Source organism: Podarcis liolepis (genome assembly GCF_965112155.1).
Source record: "Podarcis liolepis genome assembly, chromosome: 2".
NCBI lineage: Eukaryota > Metazoa > Chordata > Lepidosauria > Squamata > Lacertidae > Podarcis > Podarcis liolepis.
Genome location: NC_139555.1, coordinates 29,938,583 through 29,954,708, shown reverse-complemented (window position 1 = coordinate 29,954,708; position 16,126 = coordinate 29,938,583). Strand labels below are relative to the sequence as shown.

General features: G+C 43.0%; 1 protein-coding gene across 1 annotated transcript in view; it reads left to right on the top strand.

Moving 5' to 3' along the window:
* The window catches only part of LOC310700373 (E3 ubiquitin-protein ligase RNF213-like), a 97,207-nt gene that overhangs the window by 66,545 nt on the left and 14,536 nt on the right, over window positions 1-16,126 (top strand). The window contains exons 34-49 of the mRNA XM_083489728.1: window positions 376-511; window positions 2,403-2,594; window positions 2,987-3,126; window positions 3,734-3,879; window positions 4,821-5,039; window positions 5,765-5,946; window positions 8,715-8,835; window positions 9,161-9,261; window positions 10,541-10,723; window positions 11,194-11,351; window positions 11,439-11,547; window positions 11,830-11,944; window positions 13,295-13,515; window positions 14,373-14,559; window positions 15,088-15,210; window positions 15,916-16,026. Coding sequence (XP_083345854.1) covers window positions 376-511; window positions 2,403-2,594; window positions 2,987-3,126; window positions 3,734-3,879; window positions 4,821-5,039; window positions 5,765-5,946; window positions 8,715-8,835; window positions 9,161-9,261; window positions 10,541-10,723; window positions 11,194-11,351; window positions 11,439-11,547; window positions 11,830-11,944; window positions 13,295-13,515; window positions 14,373-14,559; window positions 15,088-15,210; window positions 15,916-16,026 — 2,444 coding nt within the window. The remainder of the gene's footprint in view (window positions 1-375; window positions 512-2,402; window positions 2,595-2,986; window positions 3,127-3,733; window positions 3,880-4,820; window positions 5,040-5,764; window positions 5,947-8,714; window positions 8,836-9,160; window positions 9,262-10,540; window positions 10,724-11,193; window positions 11,352-11,438; window positions 11,548-11,829; window positions 11,945-13,294; window positions 13,516-14,372; window positions 14,560-15,087; window positions 15,211-15,915; window positions 16,027-16,126) is intronic.

The window sequence follows — 16,126 nt, the reverse complement described above, 5'->3', positions numbered from 1 at the left end:
TAACCCCCATGTAAATTGGGAATTGTCTGTCTATTTTGTAATATTTGTTCATTTGTGGGGGTTTTTAAAAGTATTTTAAAACTGTAAATTACCTTGTGTGCCTTCACAGAATGATGGGATATAAATGCAATATATAAATATATTTATGTTCTAAATAGATTTTCCATATTTTATAATAGAATATTGATAAATGTAGTTGCTTAACTATACAGCAGTTCCTGCAGCTCTATAAATTATAATTTCATAGGGAACATTCATAACAGAAGAAGGGGGAAGCTAAAATTAATTTGCACTGTGCAGAGATTTTGCTTCAGAACTTGAAATTTAACCATAAGTAGTGCCAGTAGGCAAATTTTATGCTGTCTTTCCCCTCAGCCTCCTTCCTGAAGATAACAAAGACTCGCCTGTTAAGCCTTTTAGGGAAGCAAGAAGAAAATGTTTACACCATGAAAGAGTGGGTACGCCGAGAGGCATCAAACCTCAATGCCCTCCAAGAAGTAGGAACTTTCAGGTATACACAGAAGTTAAATCACTACACTTTTTCCAGCTCTAAAAAAGATAAGTCATTATCGAGGAAGCTCTTTGTACATACATGTTTAGGATATTTACTTGCAACTATATCAAGTGCTGCTTCAGAAGGGTCCCCTGATCTCTGGGTGTGTTTGCAGGAGCCTAAAAAGCTGTGTTCTTCTTTAGATCTGAGCTGTTCAGTACATTGCAGTGAGTGTAACTGGGTACAATACTGAAATCAAAAGCGTTCACTGGAAGCTATGTTAATATTTGGCTGTCTTTCAAAGGATTTGATTCCATTTTTGCTGGTACCATTAATCCTGGAAGTAAAATATGTACCGTATTTTTCACTCTATAACACGCATCTGACCATAACACGCACGTAGTTTTTAGAGGAGGAAAACAAGAAAAAAATATTCTAAACGAAACAGTGGATGTATGATTTTTATGGTTCATGCTGTGGCCACAGACATGTGATCTGACGGTGAGTTTGGGGTACCCCAATGCAAAAATCCTGAGGATCCATGCTTTGTAACCACGTTTTAAGTGGGGAGGGAAGGAAAAGCACTCAAGGGACAAGGAGCAGCGTGGGGTGTGTGGAGAAGGAGCTTTTCGGGGAGCTGAGCAGGGAGGAGGGAGGGAAAGAGCACTGTTGCTTTAAAGGTATACTTAAGGTATTTGCCCTGTGCCTGGGTTTTTTCCATTTAACAGTTTGCAGCCTTTTCCTTCCGCTGCTTGTTTTGAGGCAGAATAGATTTGAGCAAGTGAGGAGGACTTGGATTGCAGGGGATTCGCCATTAGCTGTGTAAAAGCGCTCCTCCTTGTAGCCTGAGTGATAAGCAGCCACCAGCAGCAATAGAATGGAGCACAAAAAAGAGATAGGGGCACTAGGACCCAGACAATGCTCGAATCTATCCTGCCTGAAAACAAGCTGCTCCGTCCCAGCGGAGGATCAGCTGAGATGCGGGGATTTCTGGTTTTCATTGCGTGGCTCATAGCTCGAGGTTGGTTTTATTTTGCTGCTGGTTGCTTAAATTTTATCTTTCCTGCTGTCCCTCTGCAGCCTCATTGCTCTGTTTAGAGAGTGCACGGACCTTTGCTAGCGTCTGTCCCTCCTCCCGTGTAAGCGGCTGCTGCCCGCTTTGCTGCCATGGCTCTCCTTCCCTCCCTCCTCCCCGGCTCCAGGTCGCTTTAAAGCAAGCAAAGCGAGAGCCTCGTAGAGCGTGTAAGCGGCTCCCGCTTTGCTTGACTGACGGCAGCCATGGCTCCGATCCGTGCATTCGCTCCGTAACACGCACAGGCATTTTCCCTTACTTTCTAGGAGCAAAAAAGTGTGTGTTTTGGAGCGAAAACTACGGTATTTATTTCACTTTAAAGACACAATTTAACAGGTTCTAGGAATAGCTGAAATGCAGAATTAGGTTGAATATATATATATATTCAATATATATGTTATATATATATATATATATATATATATATATATATATATATATATATATATATATATACACACACACACACACACACACACACACACACACCCTTCATCAACAGATCCCAAGGCAGTTCACAAGATAAAAATACAAGATAAAAGCACAAATAAACATAAACAACAACAAAAATACCTCCCCCCCAACTAAACACATTTGAAAGGCTGTAGAATGTTAATCAGCCAAAGGCCTGATTGAAGAGAAACATTTTTGCTGGGCACCTGAAAACATATAATGAAAATGCCAGATGAACGTCCCTAGGGAGAGCATTCCACAAGCACTTTTCTCCATAACATTCTCCCTTGAAATGTTCAGTCAGAATGTTCCTGAAGGAGTGTATGCCTTTCTTAACATTGGGTATTGCCTTTTTGTTTCCTTTACCTCTCTTGACACTTGCAGAGACACCCTGTGGAAGCGGGTCCAGAGTGTGGTGACTCCATTTATGGCCTATATGTTGTCTGTCATAGACAGTGACTGCAACCTGGACCTATTGGTCAGACCAACAACAGAAAAGTGTGTGAAAGCTCTGTGGCTATTCATCTTCAATGATCTCAAGCTGCTGGACATCCCTTACATTATGGGCCAGAACAAGTAAGTGGCATAAAGAAGGCATGAATGGTTGCCAATGAATTGATGGCTTGCAAAAATGTGAATGGTGAAGGTGATTTTGATTCCATGTGAGGGACTTATCTTGAAAGCTGTTTATTCAGTTAGCAAAAAAATAATAATAAATAAAATGTTCCAGTTGTATGCCATGATGTTTTGGCAGCACATTTCTCAGTGGGCATGACTTATGAGCCAGATCTCCTTAAAGGAATAATGTTATGGTTGTCAAATGCTTTTTTGAGAGATCAAAACTCAAGGATTGGTAAACATAACTCTTTACCTGCTTCCTTCTAAGTGCTGAAATAAAACATTGAGCTTCCTGCTTAGTAATGGGATATCTCTAGCTTGCTAACTTAATTTACATGTGTCTTGCCCAGTTCCCAAACTGAGACTATTCTGGTGCAGAGCTACTTTAAGAAATCAACAGGTGCTGGCAATGAAATGCCCTTCAGCTGGAAGATAAAAGATTATTTGGAAGATCTTTGGGTTCAAGCTCAATACATCCCTGGTAATGAAGGTGAGAATTCAGAGGGAACACACAGAGAATTACCTGTAGGAGGGATCCTGGATTGGCTTGTGTCTCTCCTCATGTGTAGATGAGCTTTCTACACATCCATCTATAACCTGGGAAAACTCTCTCTGACAAACATTTGTTAGGGGAGTATGGGGATGGTGTGAGAGAATGGCAGTATGTGAGGCTAGCCTCTACAGCTCTGTGGACCCCCTCAACACTTTCATTCATTGAGGGGTTATTTGTCCCCTCCCATATGGAAACAGCCAGAAGCAGCTTGTTATGGCTTGAGGGGTATTGCTAAAAATAATTTGGGGTACTGATGACTACTAAAAACATTGCTAAAATGAGACACAGTTCTGCCCCCGCTCAAATCTTTGCCCAAACTTGGCATGCCAGGTTTTATATTAAAATAGATAGTTTAAAAAGTCTAGGAGATTTAGGAGGGAATCTTGACCAGCCACTGTAAACAACAGAGCAGTTTCCAGTGTTATGGGAAATTGATAAGAAAATTATACAGCAATATGTTTTAATAAAGTAGCACCGGTGAGATGCTATAGTAATTAAAATTTTCATATAACTTAAATATTCCAATTCTACTGTTGTCCTACAGACAGATTTGTAAGCATCTTTCAGAAGAAACCACTGGGGCAATATATTGGTGATCTCCCTGAGGAAGAGAGGGAACACCTTTTTCACTGTTACGTCAGAGACTTCATCCTCCTGACAATGGGTGTTTTTTCTCATAAGGAGCTAAAGGTAAGTACTGCAACACGAGACATCAAGATGCTTAGAACATTGTGTGTGTCAGTTGTAATGCCCAGGAGTTGTGTGCTGTAGTGTTTGACTGAAACACATACTTCAGCAGCATATGGATAAAGTAGATGAATATCACACAGACATGGAATGAGATGGTGATTGCACACACTTGTTTTATCTGAATGAAGAAAATTCCAGACTGCTTGAAAGCTCATGCTGCTTGATCTCAACAAGTAGGATTTTGTCCCCACTTCCCTGTCCTAGCTGTTCCATATTCAGTATTCTCTCACTGCATTAGCTGGGGGATCTTGAGGTGTAGCTACTTAAATACTCCTCCACATATAACCTCCTGTCCTGTATTTATCCCTTAGGATGACTTAAAAATTTGATTTCGACTTCCAACCCTTGGGGATGTTTCTTTGGGTTGAAATCATTACAACGCTAGAGGGGTTTCTTCCCCTTCACTTTCATTTTACAGTAGCATGGCAAGTAGATCAATGCACAAAATATCCCCTCCTACTTTATTTTGACTCTACCTTCAATCTACTGGAAAATTCCCTATGGTAGAAGTTTCTGACAAGTTGTTTCCCCAGTCAGGTGGTTCTTGGAATGACAGCAGCCTAAGCAAGGCATTTGCATCTAAAGAGGTTTAATGTCTGTCTTCTGTGTTCAGACAAGCTCACCAAAAATTAAACTATGAAATGTGTTTCCAGGTAAACTAGCTCCAAAGTGTACACGCCCAACTGCTGTAAACAAAAGTGAGAAAAAGTCCTGCAGGTACCTGTGGAGTGAGATACATTTTACCCCAGTAATACATGCATGATTGAAACAGTTTTCCTGAATGTGTTATAATTCTAAAGATAAAAGTCTCATCTACATAAGAATCTGTAGATATTACCGCACAAGATTTGCTTCCAGTGATATTGTTTTTCAATTTCTAGTTGCTGCAGACAGCTCTCTTATCATGTATGGAGGAAATGAAGGCTGCTTCTTCCAATGCAGAAGAGAGGGTGCTGCCCCTCCCCTTTATCCATCTTTGTTACCGTCAGTTTAGGAATCGTCTGCAAAACCTTTCCAGGATTCTTGCTGTGTACCCTGATGTGTCCAATTCTCTCATAGAACATATTGAGAAAGGAGACAGCTTCTTGCATCGCCAAATGGTAGGAATCGTATTGGGTGGGTGGTAATATTTTAGTCCTACTAGAAAAAGTGTGTTTTTAAAATGTTAGGGGAAATGATAATATCTTTTAAGGGCGATTGCTAAAAGTCACACAGGACTTTAACATTTATGTATCTTTTTTGTTCTTTGATGCTCTGATAATTAGTCTCTTTTGTAAATACATACAATCAGCACAAACCACAGTCTCCTTACAAGTGCAGGAATTAGATTGATCTATGATAGGGAAAGCTTACAAATGCAGTAGAATTCCAATGAAAATTCCTTACTAAACAAGGTGTAAAAAGTTTAATGTAAATTTACCAAGTGAAGAATAAAATGCACATCTTAAAAAGAAAGACTAAAGGAATGTGTCTGTTCCGTTTTGCCAAAACCCCAAAAAAACACACCCCATAACAGAAAACTAAGTGGAAATGTTTTTCACCTTTTCTATTGACATAATTAGAAGGGAAGTCAGCTATGAAGATTGTGGCTAATACAGAAGAGTCATGATCTGCTTATTGAGTTAGGAATGTGGATAGTCATAGTTCGGCTTGAGAGCAGGTTCTCACATTTTCCAGATTGGCAGTTGAATTATTTATTCTGCTTAATGAAAGGAGAAGAGTCATAACTTGATTTTTCACACCCGATTTTTAAAAATGAAATAAATGTTACTATTATTTATTGTCCATGTCTGTATTAAAGCCCTGTTCATGCCTGATTGCTTAGGTTCTGGATGTGCTTGCTGCAATTGCTTGCACTGAGATGTTGGAAGAAAAACTGTTGAACTGCAGATCTCAAACGTGGCTGCAGCAGGTGAAGAAGCTTCAAATGCCAATTGAACTTGTGTGTACAGCAAACTACATTCAAAGCAATGGGAGCCGATGTGACCAGCTGCTCCAGGAACTCAGGTAGGTCACATGGACCAAACTGGAGGTAGAGGAAACACTGGAGAGTTGGACTCAGGTGCCATCACCAAAGACAGGCTGCCATCTGCGTTGAGGCAAACAGACTCAGCCACCCCATCCCCTGTAGTTCTGTATACAGTGGTACCTCGCAAGACGAACGCCTCGCAAGACGGAAAACCCGCTAGACGAAAGGGTTTTCCGTTTTGGAGGCGCTTCGCAAGATGAATTTCCCTATGGGCTTGCTTCACAAGACGACAGCCCATAGGGAAATATCCGGGACAGCGGGGAAGCGCAGCGCGTCTTCCCCACTGTCCTCGGACCTCCTCCGAAGCCGGGCGGTGGGGCGGGAACGCCTCCTCCCGCCGCCGCCGGGCTTCGGAACGCTGCTCCGCCCGCTAGCATTTTAAGATCGCTGGGGGTGGGAAGAAAAGCCCTTGTCCCCCCCCCCCCAGCCTTCAGAAGAGGTCCGGGGACAGACTGTCCCCGGACCTGGTCTGAAGGCGGTTTCCCTAGGAACGCATTAATAGATTTTCAATGCATTCCTATGGGAAACCGTGCATCGCAAGACGAAAAACTCACAAGACGAAGAGACTTGCGGAACGAATTAATTTCGTCTTGCGAGGCACCACTGTACAGTGGTACCTCTGGATATGAACGGGATTCGTTCCGGATCCCCGTTTGCATCCTGAAGCGAATGTAACCCGTGCCTGCGCGGGTTGCGATTTGGCGCATGCGCGCGATGTCATTTTGACCGTCTGTGCATGGGCTAGCGGCGAAACCTGGAAGTAATGTGTTCTGTTACTTCTGGGTCGCCGCGGAGTGCAACCCGAAAGCACTCAACCTGAAGCGTATTTAACCTGAGGTATGACTGTACTTGCAAACACAATCTTCTTGCTTGGAATGAGCAACATGTGAATGTTCTTGTTTTTACTATGTATTTCATGTTTTTATCCTGTATTTTTATGCTGTGAACCACCCTGAGATCTTCAGATGAAGGGTGGCATAAAAAGTTAATAAATAATAATAAATAAACTCCCCGCAAAACAAGGAGTTTATTTGAATTTTACTAGAGGACCTTAAATTAAGTTGACATGGATTTCTGAGGCAGGAAGATGTTTGGGAACGTTAGAGGACAGGACATGCAGAGAAATATTTTATTCAACATTCTGTATCATCTTTCTACTCTGGGTTTTTTAGCTAAATATGAGATGCTAGATATGTTACAGGTGACTGGAAAGAGATCTTTGTTTTCTCTTAAGCTAAGTACAGTGGTACCTTGGTTCTCAAACTTAATCTGTTCCGGAAGTCTGTTCCAAAACCAAAGCGCTCCAAAACCAAGGCGCACTTTCCCATGGAAAGTAATGCAAAACAGATTAATCCGTTCCAGACTTTTAAAAACAACCCCTAAAACAGCAATTTAACGTGAATTTTACTATCTAACAAGACCATTTCTGGGTTAGGGTTAGGGTAAGGATTAGAATTAGGGTCAGGGTCAGTGTTTTATGTTTTCTTGTGATTTTGATTCATTTCTGGTTGGTTTGCTGGGGAGCACCTGGCTGCCTTCAGGTGGTGCAGGGGCCCCCAACCAGTTGCTGCTTGCACAGGAGCAGGAGCTGGATCGGGGCTGCTCAGCTGGGGAGGTGCAAGCTCCATCACACTTTCCATTGAGGGGTTCATGGCTGTACTCCCCTCAAGGGAGAAGTTTAAAGGAGCCCCCACCTCTGCCTCAGAGCCCCTGCACTACCTGAAGGCAGCAGAGGTGAATAGTTGCTGGGGTCAGGGAAAGTGGAGGCAGACCGGAAGCTGCATCTGAGAGCCCTTGCACCACCTGAAGGCAGCCAGGCGCTCCCCAGCTGAGCTGTCCGATCCCACTCCTACTTGTGTGCAAGCAGGAGCAGGGGTGGGATCTCTCAGCTGGGAAGGGAGGCTTCGCACTGCCTATTGGAGCAGCCCTGCTCCCGCTTCTACTTGCTACGAGCAAGAGCAGGCTGGGTGGCGGCGGCGGTGGCGACATCCCTTACCTGCTCGCTTGCCACCCAGCCCAGCCTTCCCTCATTCAGCGCCGGGACTGCTGGAGGAGTGGGTGGTTGTTGTGGCAGCGGCTGCCTGCTCACTTGCCGGGAAACGGAAGTGTGGCACTCAAAATGGAAGTTATACTCAGAACGGAGCATGTTTGGCTTCAAAAAAAAGTTCGGAAACTGGAAAATTCATTTCCGGGTTTGAATTATTCAGGTTCCAAGTAGTTCAAGAACTAAGCTGTTCGAAAACCGAGGTACCACTGTATAGACCATTAATTCCCAGTATTAAACCAACAATTTGGAAGATGACTGGCCAAAGCCTTTTGCTTTTTTTCCTTAGGAACTCTAGATACAAGATATTATTTAAGGAGTTCTGATGGGTAGAACTATGTGAGATTGCCAGCAACCTTGATTAATATTCAAGTTTATGTTTTGATTTCCTGTCCCTCATTTGGTTTTTATGCCTCCTTTGCCAGAAAGCCTTTCCTCATATACTGAATTATTACATTGACCTGCCTCTCTACTCAATAAATCTCACTCACAACCTGTAGATTCCACCTTTTTCAGTAGCAGAATTTATTTGCTATTGAATTGTAGGTGAACTGTAATTCCACCTCATCCACCTGCAATTTCTATCCAGGCTACATCTTCCTCAAAAATGGTCACATGTTTTCTCAAGTTGCTATTTTTGCACAAACATTCTTTTGAAGAGCTGGGCAGGTTGTCTAATTCTGGACTTCCTCCTCAACACAGGAACCAATGGAATAGGATTTTCTCACTGTCCCTCTTCGTGGAACATGTGCTCCTTGGAGTAGAAATGCAGATTCCAGAGGTGAAGAACCTGGTTAAAAAGTTCACCTCGCGCCTTGGAAAAGTAAGAACTCTATTCTCACTTGGTGCAAAGCATCTCTTTATTGTACTAAGGAAGTAAGCAACATCCTTTTTATTTTATTTTTTTAACACAGAGCATCAACATCATCAAAAATTCAAGAAGGCAAATAACATAAAACATGAGAATTGTTGTATCTAAACCAGTATTAAAAGCATTCAACACAAAGACCATAACAGAGCAGTGTTATTGTAGTTACTGTGGTGATAAGTGTTTAGAACCGAGTGGAACAGGATAGTTTTATCTGTATGTTCCTATACTTTTAAACTTCACTTTTGGAATGTGATACTATTGCTTTTGTTCTTTTTAGTGTTTTCAAGGGGGTTCAGACATTAAAACCCATAACACATTCTATGAAGTCATGGATATCCTATGTCAGTGCAAGGAGGATGCCAGTTCAGTGTTTTGCAGGTAATGCCTTTGGGATGAGCCCATTCCATTTTATGAGAGTGCCTTTTCGGTACCCCTTGGATCCTGGAATTGGGGGCAGGCTATGTAATCCTGTACTCATTATGATTAGGAAGGGGAGAGAAATGCCACTACCAAGCCCAAATGACCTCACTAGTGCAAATTCTCAGGCATCCCTGCAAGCAGTGGTTCAAGTCCCTTCATGCTCACTCTTGGAACATAGTGCACAAATGGAAGAAATGAGAGTCTTCTTAACACAGTGCTCACATAGCTCCCTGTGCAGGGCTTACAGATCTGCTGTGAGGGAGTGGCTGACCAAACAGGGCAGAGTACAAGGGAGAAGGGGTAATATGGTCCCACACACCTTTTGCATGCCTAGCAAAAAAAACCCCAGTGGTAAAAGAGCAGGAGTAGTTTCTTAATCGCTCAGCCACAGCAACAGACAGGTGTTGGGTATGTCGTGAGGCATTTGCCTTTTGCTCCCACCCCCAGCTTCAGTGCCCATGCATGGATGCCAAGAGGGCAGGGACTGCAGGAGGAGCCACTGGCGGAGGAACAGGGGTGCAGGGGGAGCGCACCACCCCCAACGGCACGATCCCGGTGGCGTGCCATCGCAGCTGCTCTTCCCCCCTGCGCTGGGGGCCACGCCTCCACAGGCGGCACATCACGCCCCCGGGACGCACGCCACTCCCCTGGGACACGTGCCAGCCATGCCCCCGCCTTCTCTCCACCCCACCCCCCTTCCGGAGCTTGAAGCTCTGCCACTGGGAGGAGCTTTAGACAGATGGAACACCATACATTTTATATTTAAGAGTACAACCCCATGATTGTTTGTATGTTTTGGAACATACCATATAGACTGCATTGACCAACCCACCCTTTTGGCTCATTCTTCCCCTTGGCTACTAACATCACACACACACCATACACATCTTGCTATTTTGCCCAGTAAGCCGGTTCTGCCTAGTAGTATTCCTGCACACTTCCCATTCCTCACTTACTTACTTCCCACCCTGCTGTAACTGCCTCAGACATGTCAGCAGCAGCACCCATCCCTCTTGTGTGCCTTGAGACCTGCCAACTCATAGTCAAAGGAGCAGTTGGTGTGCAGGCATCTTGGGTAGGATGCCAGTAACTGCAAAATATATAGGCACTTATGATGACTCAAGAACAGCAATGGAACAGTCAAAGAATTTCATGTAGCTCCTAAGCCTGTTTCCTTCCAGTGAGCTATAATTAAATATACATTAAACCCACATACATGTTTGTGTTATATTCACAGTTATGGTTTGAGGCCATGTCCAATTTGTTTGGAAGATCCTAGGGAGCCAGTCCACCTTCCTTGTGATCATGTTTATTGTCATCATTGCATAAAACAACGGCTGGTACCAGGAGAGATGTGCTGTCCATTTTGCAAAGTTGAACTACCAGATGACTATTCTCCCAAAGTATCTGAGGAGATCCGGTAATGCCTTATTGATTGGATTGATTGCATTTATATCCCACAGCAGTTGGTAGTTCTGGTGATAATTTCAGCTTCTGGCCCTTAATTTCTGAGGATTTAATCATTCCCTCTATTATCAATGTTTGTTGGAGCGGGGACGATCTTTGGGTAGCTAAAATGGCATAATTCACACACAACAAGGTGAAATTTACAGGTTTAGGGGAACCCCAAGGTTTGCAGAAGTACATAAAACCTTTAGAAAAATGCCTTGTGGAGCAACCCTTCAAAACATAGCAATGTGTAATGAAATGGTGTATCCTGCAAGAAGGCATGGCTAGTTGGATTGACCCCTAAACTTGACCTTATTTGTAGGTCCAGCTTATAACACTCTGTTGGCCTTGCATTTTTTAGCATTGCCCACAAACTATGTGATGCAAGTTCTGCAGTCGACTAGATAAGTAATTCTCCCCAATTCTCTTCCACCACCACAGTGTTGCCATTAAAAAAATGACCCGGTTCCGCAGGTGTTGCAACAGTTTTTTCATAGAGCTGGTTTCTACTATGTGTTTCAAAGACAATGAGCCCCCAGCAAAAGCTGTGATCCAAGAGCTGTTGAACCTCCTGTTTGTTCACAAGCCGCCTTTGAAAGGTATGTTCATGTGCTCCCAGCAATTTGCCCTTCCCTGAACGTATTGACTTCTTCATGTCTCTGTACCATGTTTCATTATTTCTTTAGGTTCAAATAACTACAGTGTGTACACAAAAACTCTATCCCCCTTTAACGATGTGGTGGATAAAACCCCTGTAATCCGTTCTGTGGTGCTAAAGTTGCTTCTAAAATACAGGTAAGGGACTTTTATCTGGGACGTGCAAGTTGGGAGCTATATACCCTGCTTCTCCTTCAGTGTTCACCCCACTGATACCTGCTCTGATTTCCTTGATGTCGTAGTGGTCCTCATATGAGTTCAGCTATTGCTTTTCTGAAACTCTGAAGGCTCTCCCCCTTAGCCCTGTTGTACCACTTCATCTGAATGCATACTTCTGATAGTGGAGGTCTCCTTTCATTTTTAGAATAGAAAAGCATGTGCCTTGTTCATTAATAAGGGGAGGTTTCTCTCTTTCTATAGTTTCAATGATGTGAAAGTCCATGTTCAAAAATATTTATCGGAAGCAGAATCAATATGCAACCTAGACAAAGAAGACAAGACAGTACTGTACACGCTGTTTGCCAGCTGCCTTGAGGTAAATATATTTTCCCCATAACTTTTCAAGGTACCTCCAGATGTTTTGAACTCCCATCAGCCTCAGCCAGCATGACCCAATGGTCAGGGACAAAGGGCATTGTCTGAAAGTTTCCAGATTGAGGAAGGTTTCTGTAAGACATGTGCTGTGCTCCCTGTATACTTTCAGTTTCTTTTTGCTTTGCCAAAGTCTCAGGTTGTGTGGGTTTTCAGAAACAGAGATGCAGCATCTATAAGGTCAGCTCTGCCTGTATACATGTACAGGAGAGCAACTGATTAGACTAGATTTTTTTGGCTATCTGGTCTAATAAATTGCAGCGGTCCATTGTCTTCTGTGGAAAAATGAGAAGCAGAAAAACGAGTGAACAGGCTGCTGTACCTCATTGTGACCAAGTGAGTTCTGCTTGAGGAATATTTGGATATATGTGGCATGCTTCTTAGTACTTAAGGCTCATGTGGCCCTTTCCCCCACTTAAGTGAAACTTGAATAAAGAACAATTAGGAAAACCTTCCCTGCCTAATTAACCAGACTGGTTAAAGAAGGGTAAAAGCAAAGCCTCTGAAAGGGAAGCCATTCCTTAGAGCCTTCAATATGGGCATGACAAAATCAAATAATTATGTCCTCCCAGCCAAGGTTTCAGATGCCTCTGCAAGTTTTGCTTTCTGAAGTGGATGACTAGGGTCACTTAAGATTCTCCCTACAATACTAAGTGTTATGTACTGAAGTTCTCATCCTGGGCCAGCAGGGGGGATACTGTAGATAGTTTTCACTCAGGTCCCCATATGCAAATAAGGAATTGAAAGAGACATTCAATGATTGGATAGTTACAGAAAGTTGTTACTGTTGCGTTGTAGTGGAGCTCTATATAAGCAGGCTGGCTGAACCCTTCAGTTCAGTTCTGTTCTGGGTCTGTGAATAAACAAGAGCTGTTTGAAGAATTACTGTGTCGTCTGATGTGTTCACCCACAACTTAACACTAATGGCTTATTCACACCTTTTTACCACTTCCCCCTGGGAAAACCCACAGTTTAGCGTTGAATCAGAACCAACAGCAACTGGGTTTTCTGCAGATTGCTGTTTGTTCAGATTTAGCACCAAAGAGCTGGTTTTCCATGGCAAGGCAAAGGCAGAACCTCTCGGATTTGTGCCTACAAAGCATGGGACAAACAGAAAACTCTTTGGACCTGTACTTTCTAGCCATGGGACAAGGGGAAATGTGGAAAAGCCCTGGGCACTTTATTTTCTAGCAGTGTCAGTAATAAGAAATGCTTCGTTCAATAGATTTAACAAAGATTGGTATGGTGAGCAATGGTGAGCAATAACTGGAAAACATTATGTTTCATTTTTCAGGATTCTATGTGTGAGAAATTGGGAGCCTCCTCAGAGAAAAGTAAGGCAAACTGCCTGAGAGAAGATGGACGCTTCCTAACAAACTACATAAAGCAAAGCAGGAGCAGCCATGAAACCTCTCAAAAAGTCACCATCGAGTACTTGCAGGGAGTGGCCCACACCCGCCTGTGTATGGATAGGGCTGCACAGCTGCTCTTTGAACTTCATGGAACTTCAGGCAAGTGGGATTCTGTTAAACCGGAATAAAATAAGTACCAAATAACTGGTGTATGAAAGAGTTCCTGCCGCTAGATGAATTACAGGATGGGTTTATCCTTTGTGTCCATATTTAACAGAAAAATGAAGTGCTGGTTCTGTGCTTCTGTAGTTGTCTTTTCCCTACCAGTAGATTTGTGCTCTCTTTTGAATGCAAAGCTTTGTATGATATTTGTTGTTCTCAGTGCTTCTGAAAGTGTTGGATCAAGGTAAAGGACCCCTGGACGGTTGAGTCCAGTCAAAGATGACTATGGGGTGCTGCGCTCTTCTCCGCTTTCAGACAAAGGGAGTCACCGTTTGTCTGCAGACAGCTTCCTGGGTCATGTAGCCAGCATGACTAAACCGCTTGCGTGGCGATTCCCCCCCCCCCCAGTCAGATAGAAATAAAGACACAGGACACCAGAATTTAAGATTAATGGGCGAAAAATGGCCACAACTTTATTGATTACAGGTAAGAGCGGTATTGGCTTTAGGCATTGGTCCTATCAGACTATCTTCAACTGCAGCTGAATCGAAGAAGGAAAGGGGCGTTCTCGGGCTGCACTGACCTTAAATTACCCCAAGCCCTGCCCCTGCAGCCAGCCGATTGGCTGGCCCAGGGAATGACGCGGCCCGAGGATTCCCTAGATCGCACGGGGCTGCAACCAGCCCCACGTGGATGAAGGTGGGCGTGAGCCCGCAACCCCCCCCCCCGATGTCGGGAGTGGCTTTCTGGCGCAACGGAGCACTGTGATGGAAGCCAGAGTGCACAGAAACGTGTTGGGTATTAATAGCTTAGCATAATTCAGAAGCATTTTCGTTTTTCCTTTCTCTCTCCAGCTAGTTGTCAAGAAACAGAGAAGCAACACTACCTGCAAAAAGTGAAGCAGTTCTGCAATCAGATTCAAAATGACTGGTACCGAGTTTACCTTATCCGCACACTTACTAAACAATATGGGATGGAGTTCACACAGAGACTTTCTAATGAATCCGAGTTTAACTGGATATTTCCAGCAGAAATAATTCAACAGGTAGTACAGCTCTATCTTGAGCACTTACCATCTTATTAATTCTTGGGCAGTAGTTTGGATAAAGTAGAAATGGTCAAGTGGTGTGTATGTTAAGGGGGATTTATTTTTTAAAACGAATGTGTTTTGCTTAGGCTGAGAATGTGATGACTTGCCCAGAGAGGGTAGTGATTAAATGGAATCAAGGTATGACAAGGGCATCTTTCAGAGATGCTTTTCAGTATAGTGAATCCTGCTTTGTACCAAAGAGTTCATACTGAATGACCCATGGATCCTATCATAGTGATATGATATTAATACAATTTGCTTTGATGTTTACATATTTCTAATCTATGGTTTGTTAGGGTTTTTACACATTGCTATAATAGAACAGCAGAGTCCCTTTCCCTCCTCTCAGCTTTCTTCCCCCAACCTCATGCCCTCTTTTATTTTTTTTAAGCAACAGTGTTTTCATGTCTGATATTCAGTTGTATCACATGCTATACATTGTTTAGGCTTTAAACAACTAACTTTTTGTGCTCTGTGCCTCAGAAATCTAACCCCAGTCTGATTGATCAGTTCCTGGTACATGGCAAGAACTATAAAGTGTTGCGTGATGCTTTGGGAAAAGCAGTGATAAAATGCCAGGCGGATGGCATTGCAGCAGCCTTGAAGGTACAGCTATTTAATTCTGGCCAAAACAGCTGTTCCATATTGACCTAAAGAGGACTGTCTCTGATTTTGTAGCATTTAGGATTTCATGTGCTTCTGGTGATTTTCCATTCCTTCCTTCCTTCTAGATCTGGGCTGTATTAAAGTGGTTTTCATACTTATCTTTAAATTGTCCCAAGCTGTATTCTGATACTCTCTCCTAGGGCTTATCAGATTGCAAACCTTTATTGCATTGTCTGGAATGTTAAGGCTAGCAAATAGGATCTGAGCTTCAGTGTACTGCATGTCATATTAGAAACATTGACTCTACTATAAAATCATTATTAGTGGCTGATTTTCTTCACAGTGCCATTTCATAGTGTGCTTTTATATATTGTGTCCCATATTGGGGTGGGGCTACCTACAGGGAGAAATTTGGCAAACTGAAATGTTTGCTATAGCTGATAGGACCTTATTGACTACCAAATTGGAAGTTTCAGGAAATCTTTTACAAAAGGTGTGCCTTTTGTTTCCTTTTTGGCCACACATATATATTCTATAGATATATTTGGACCAGTGCACTTTTAAAAATATTTGTGATCTGTTGCTTTTCTGTTTTCTGCAATGCCCAGCAGTAATATCCATGACTGCTGCTAGCTAAAGATGTAAGTTTTACTCTTGGTAATCTCTCTTTCTTGCCCTCTTCTCGTCTCCACATTCTGATTTCAGGAAAGTAATGTCTCCAAGTCTTCCCAGGCTGTTCATTTTCTCTTGGCTGTTTTCAGAGAGTTCACATCTCTGTATGGATGCAAGGAGCCAAGTCTTCATCCGAAGCAGGAGGTAAATGCCTTTGCCTTGGTGCCAGTTTGCATGTTGCCTTGTGCACAAGTGCTGCTTCCTTAGGAGAAAGGAAGATTTAGGATATCAATTATAGAACTGA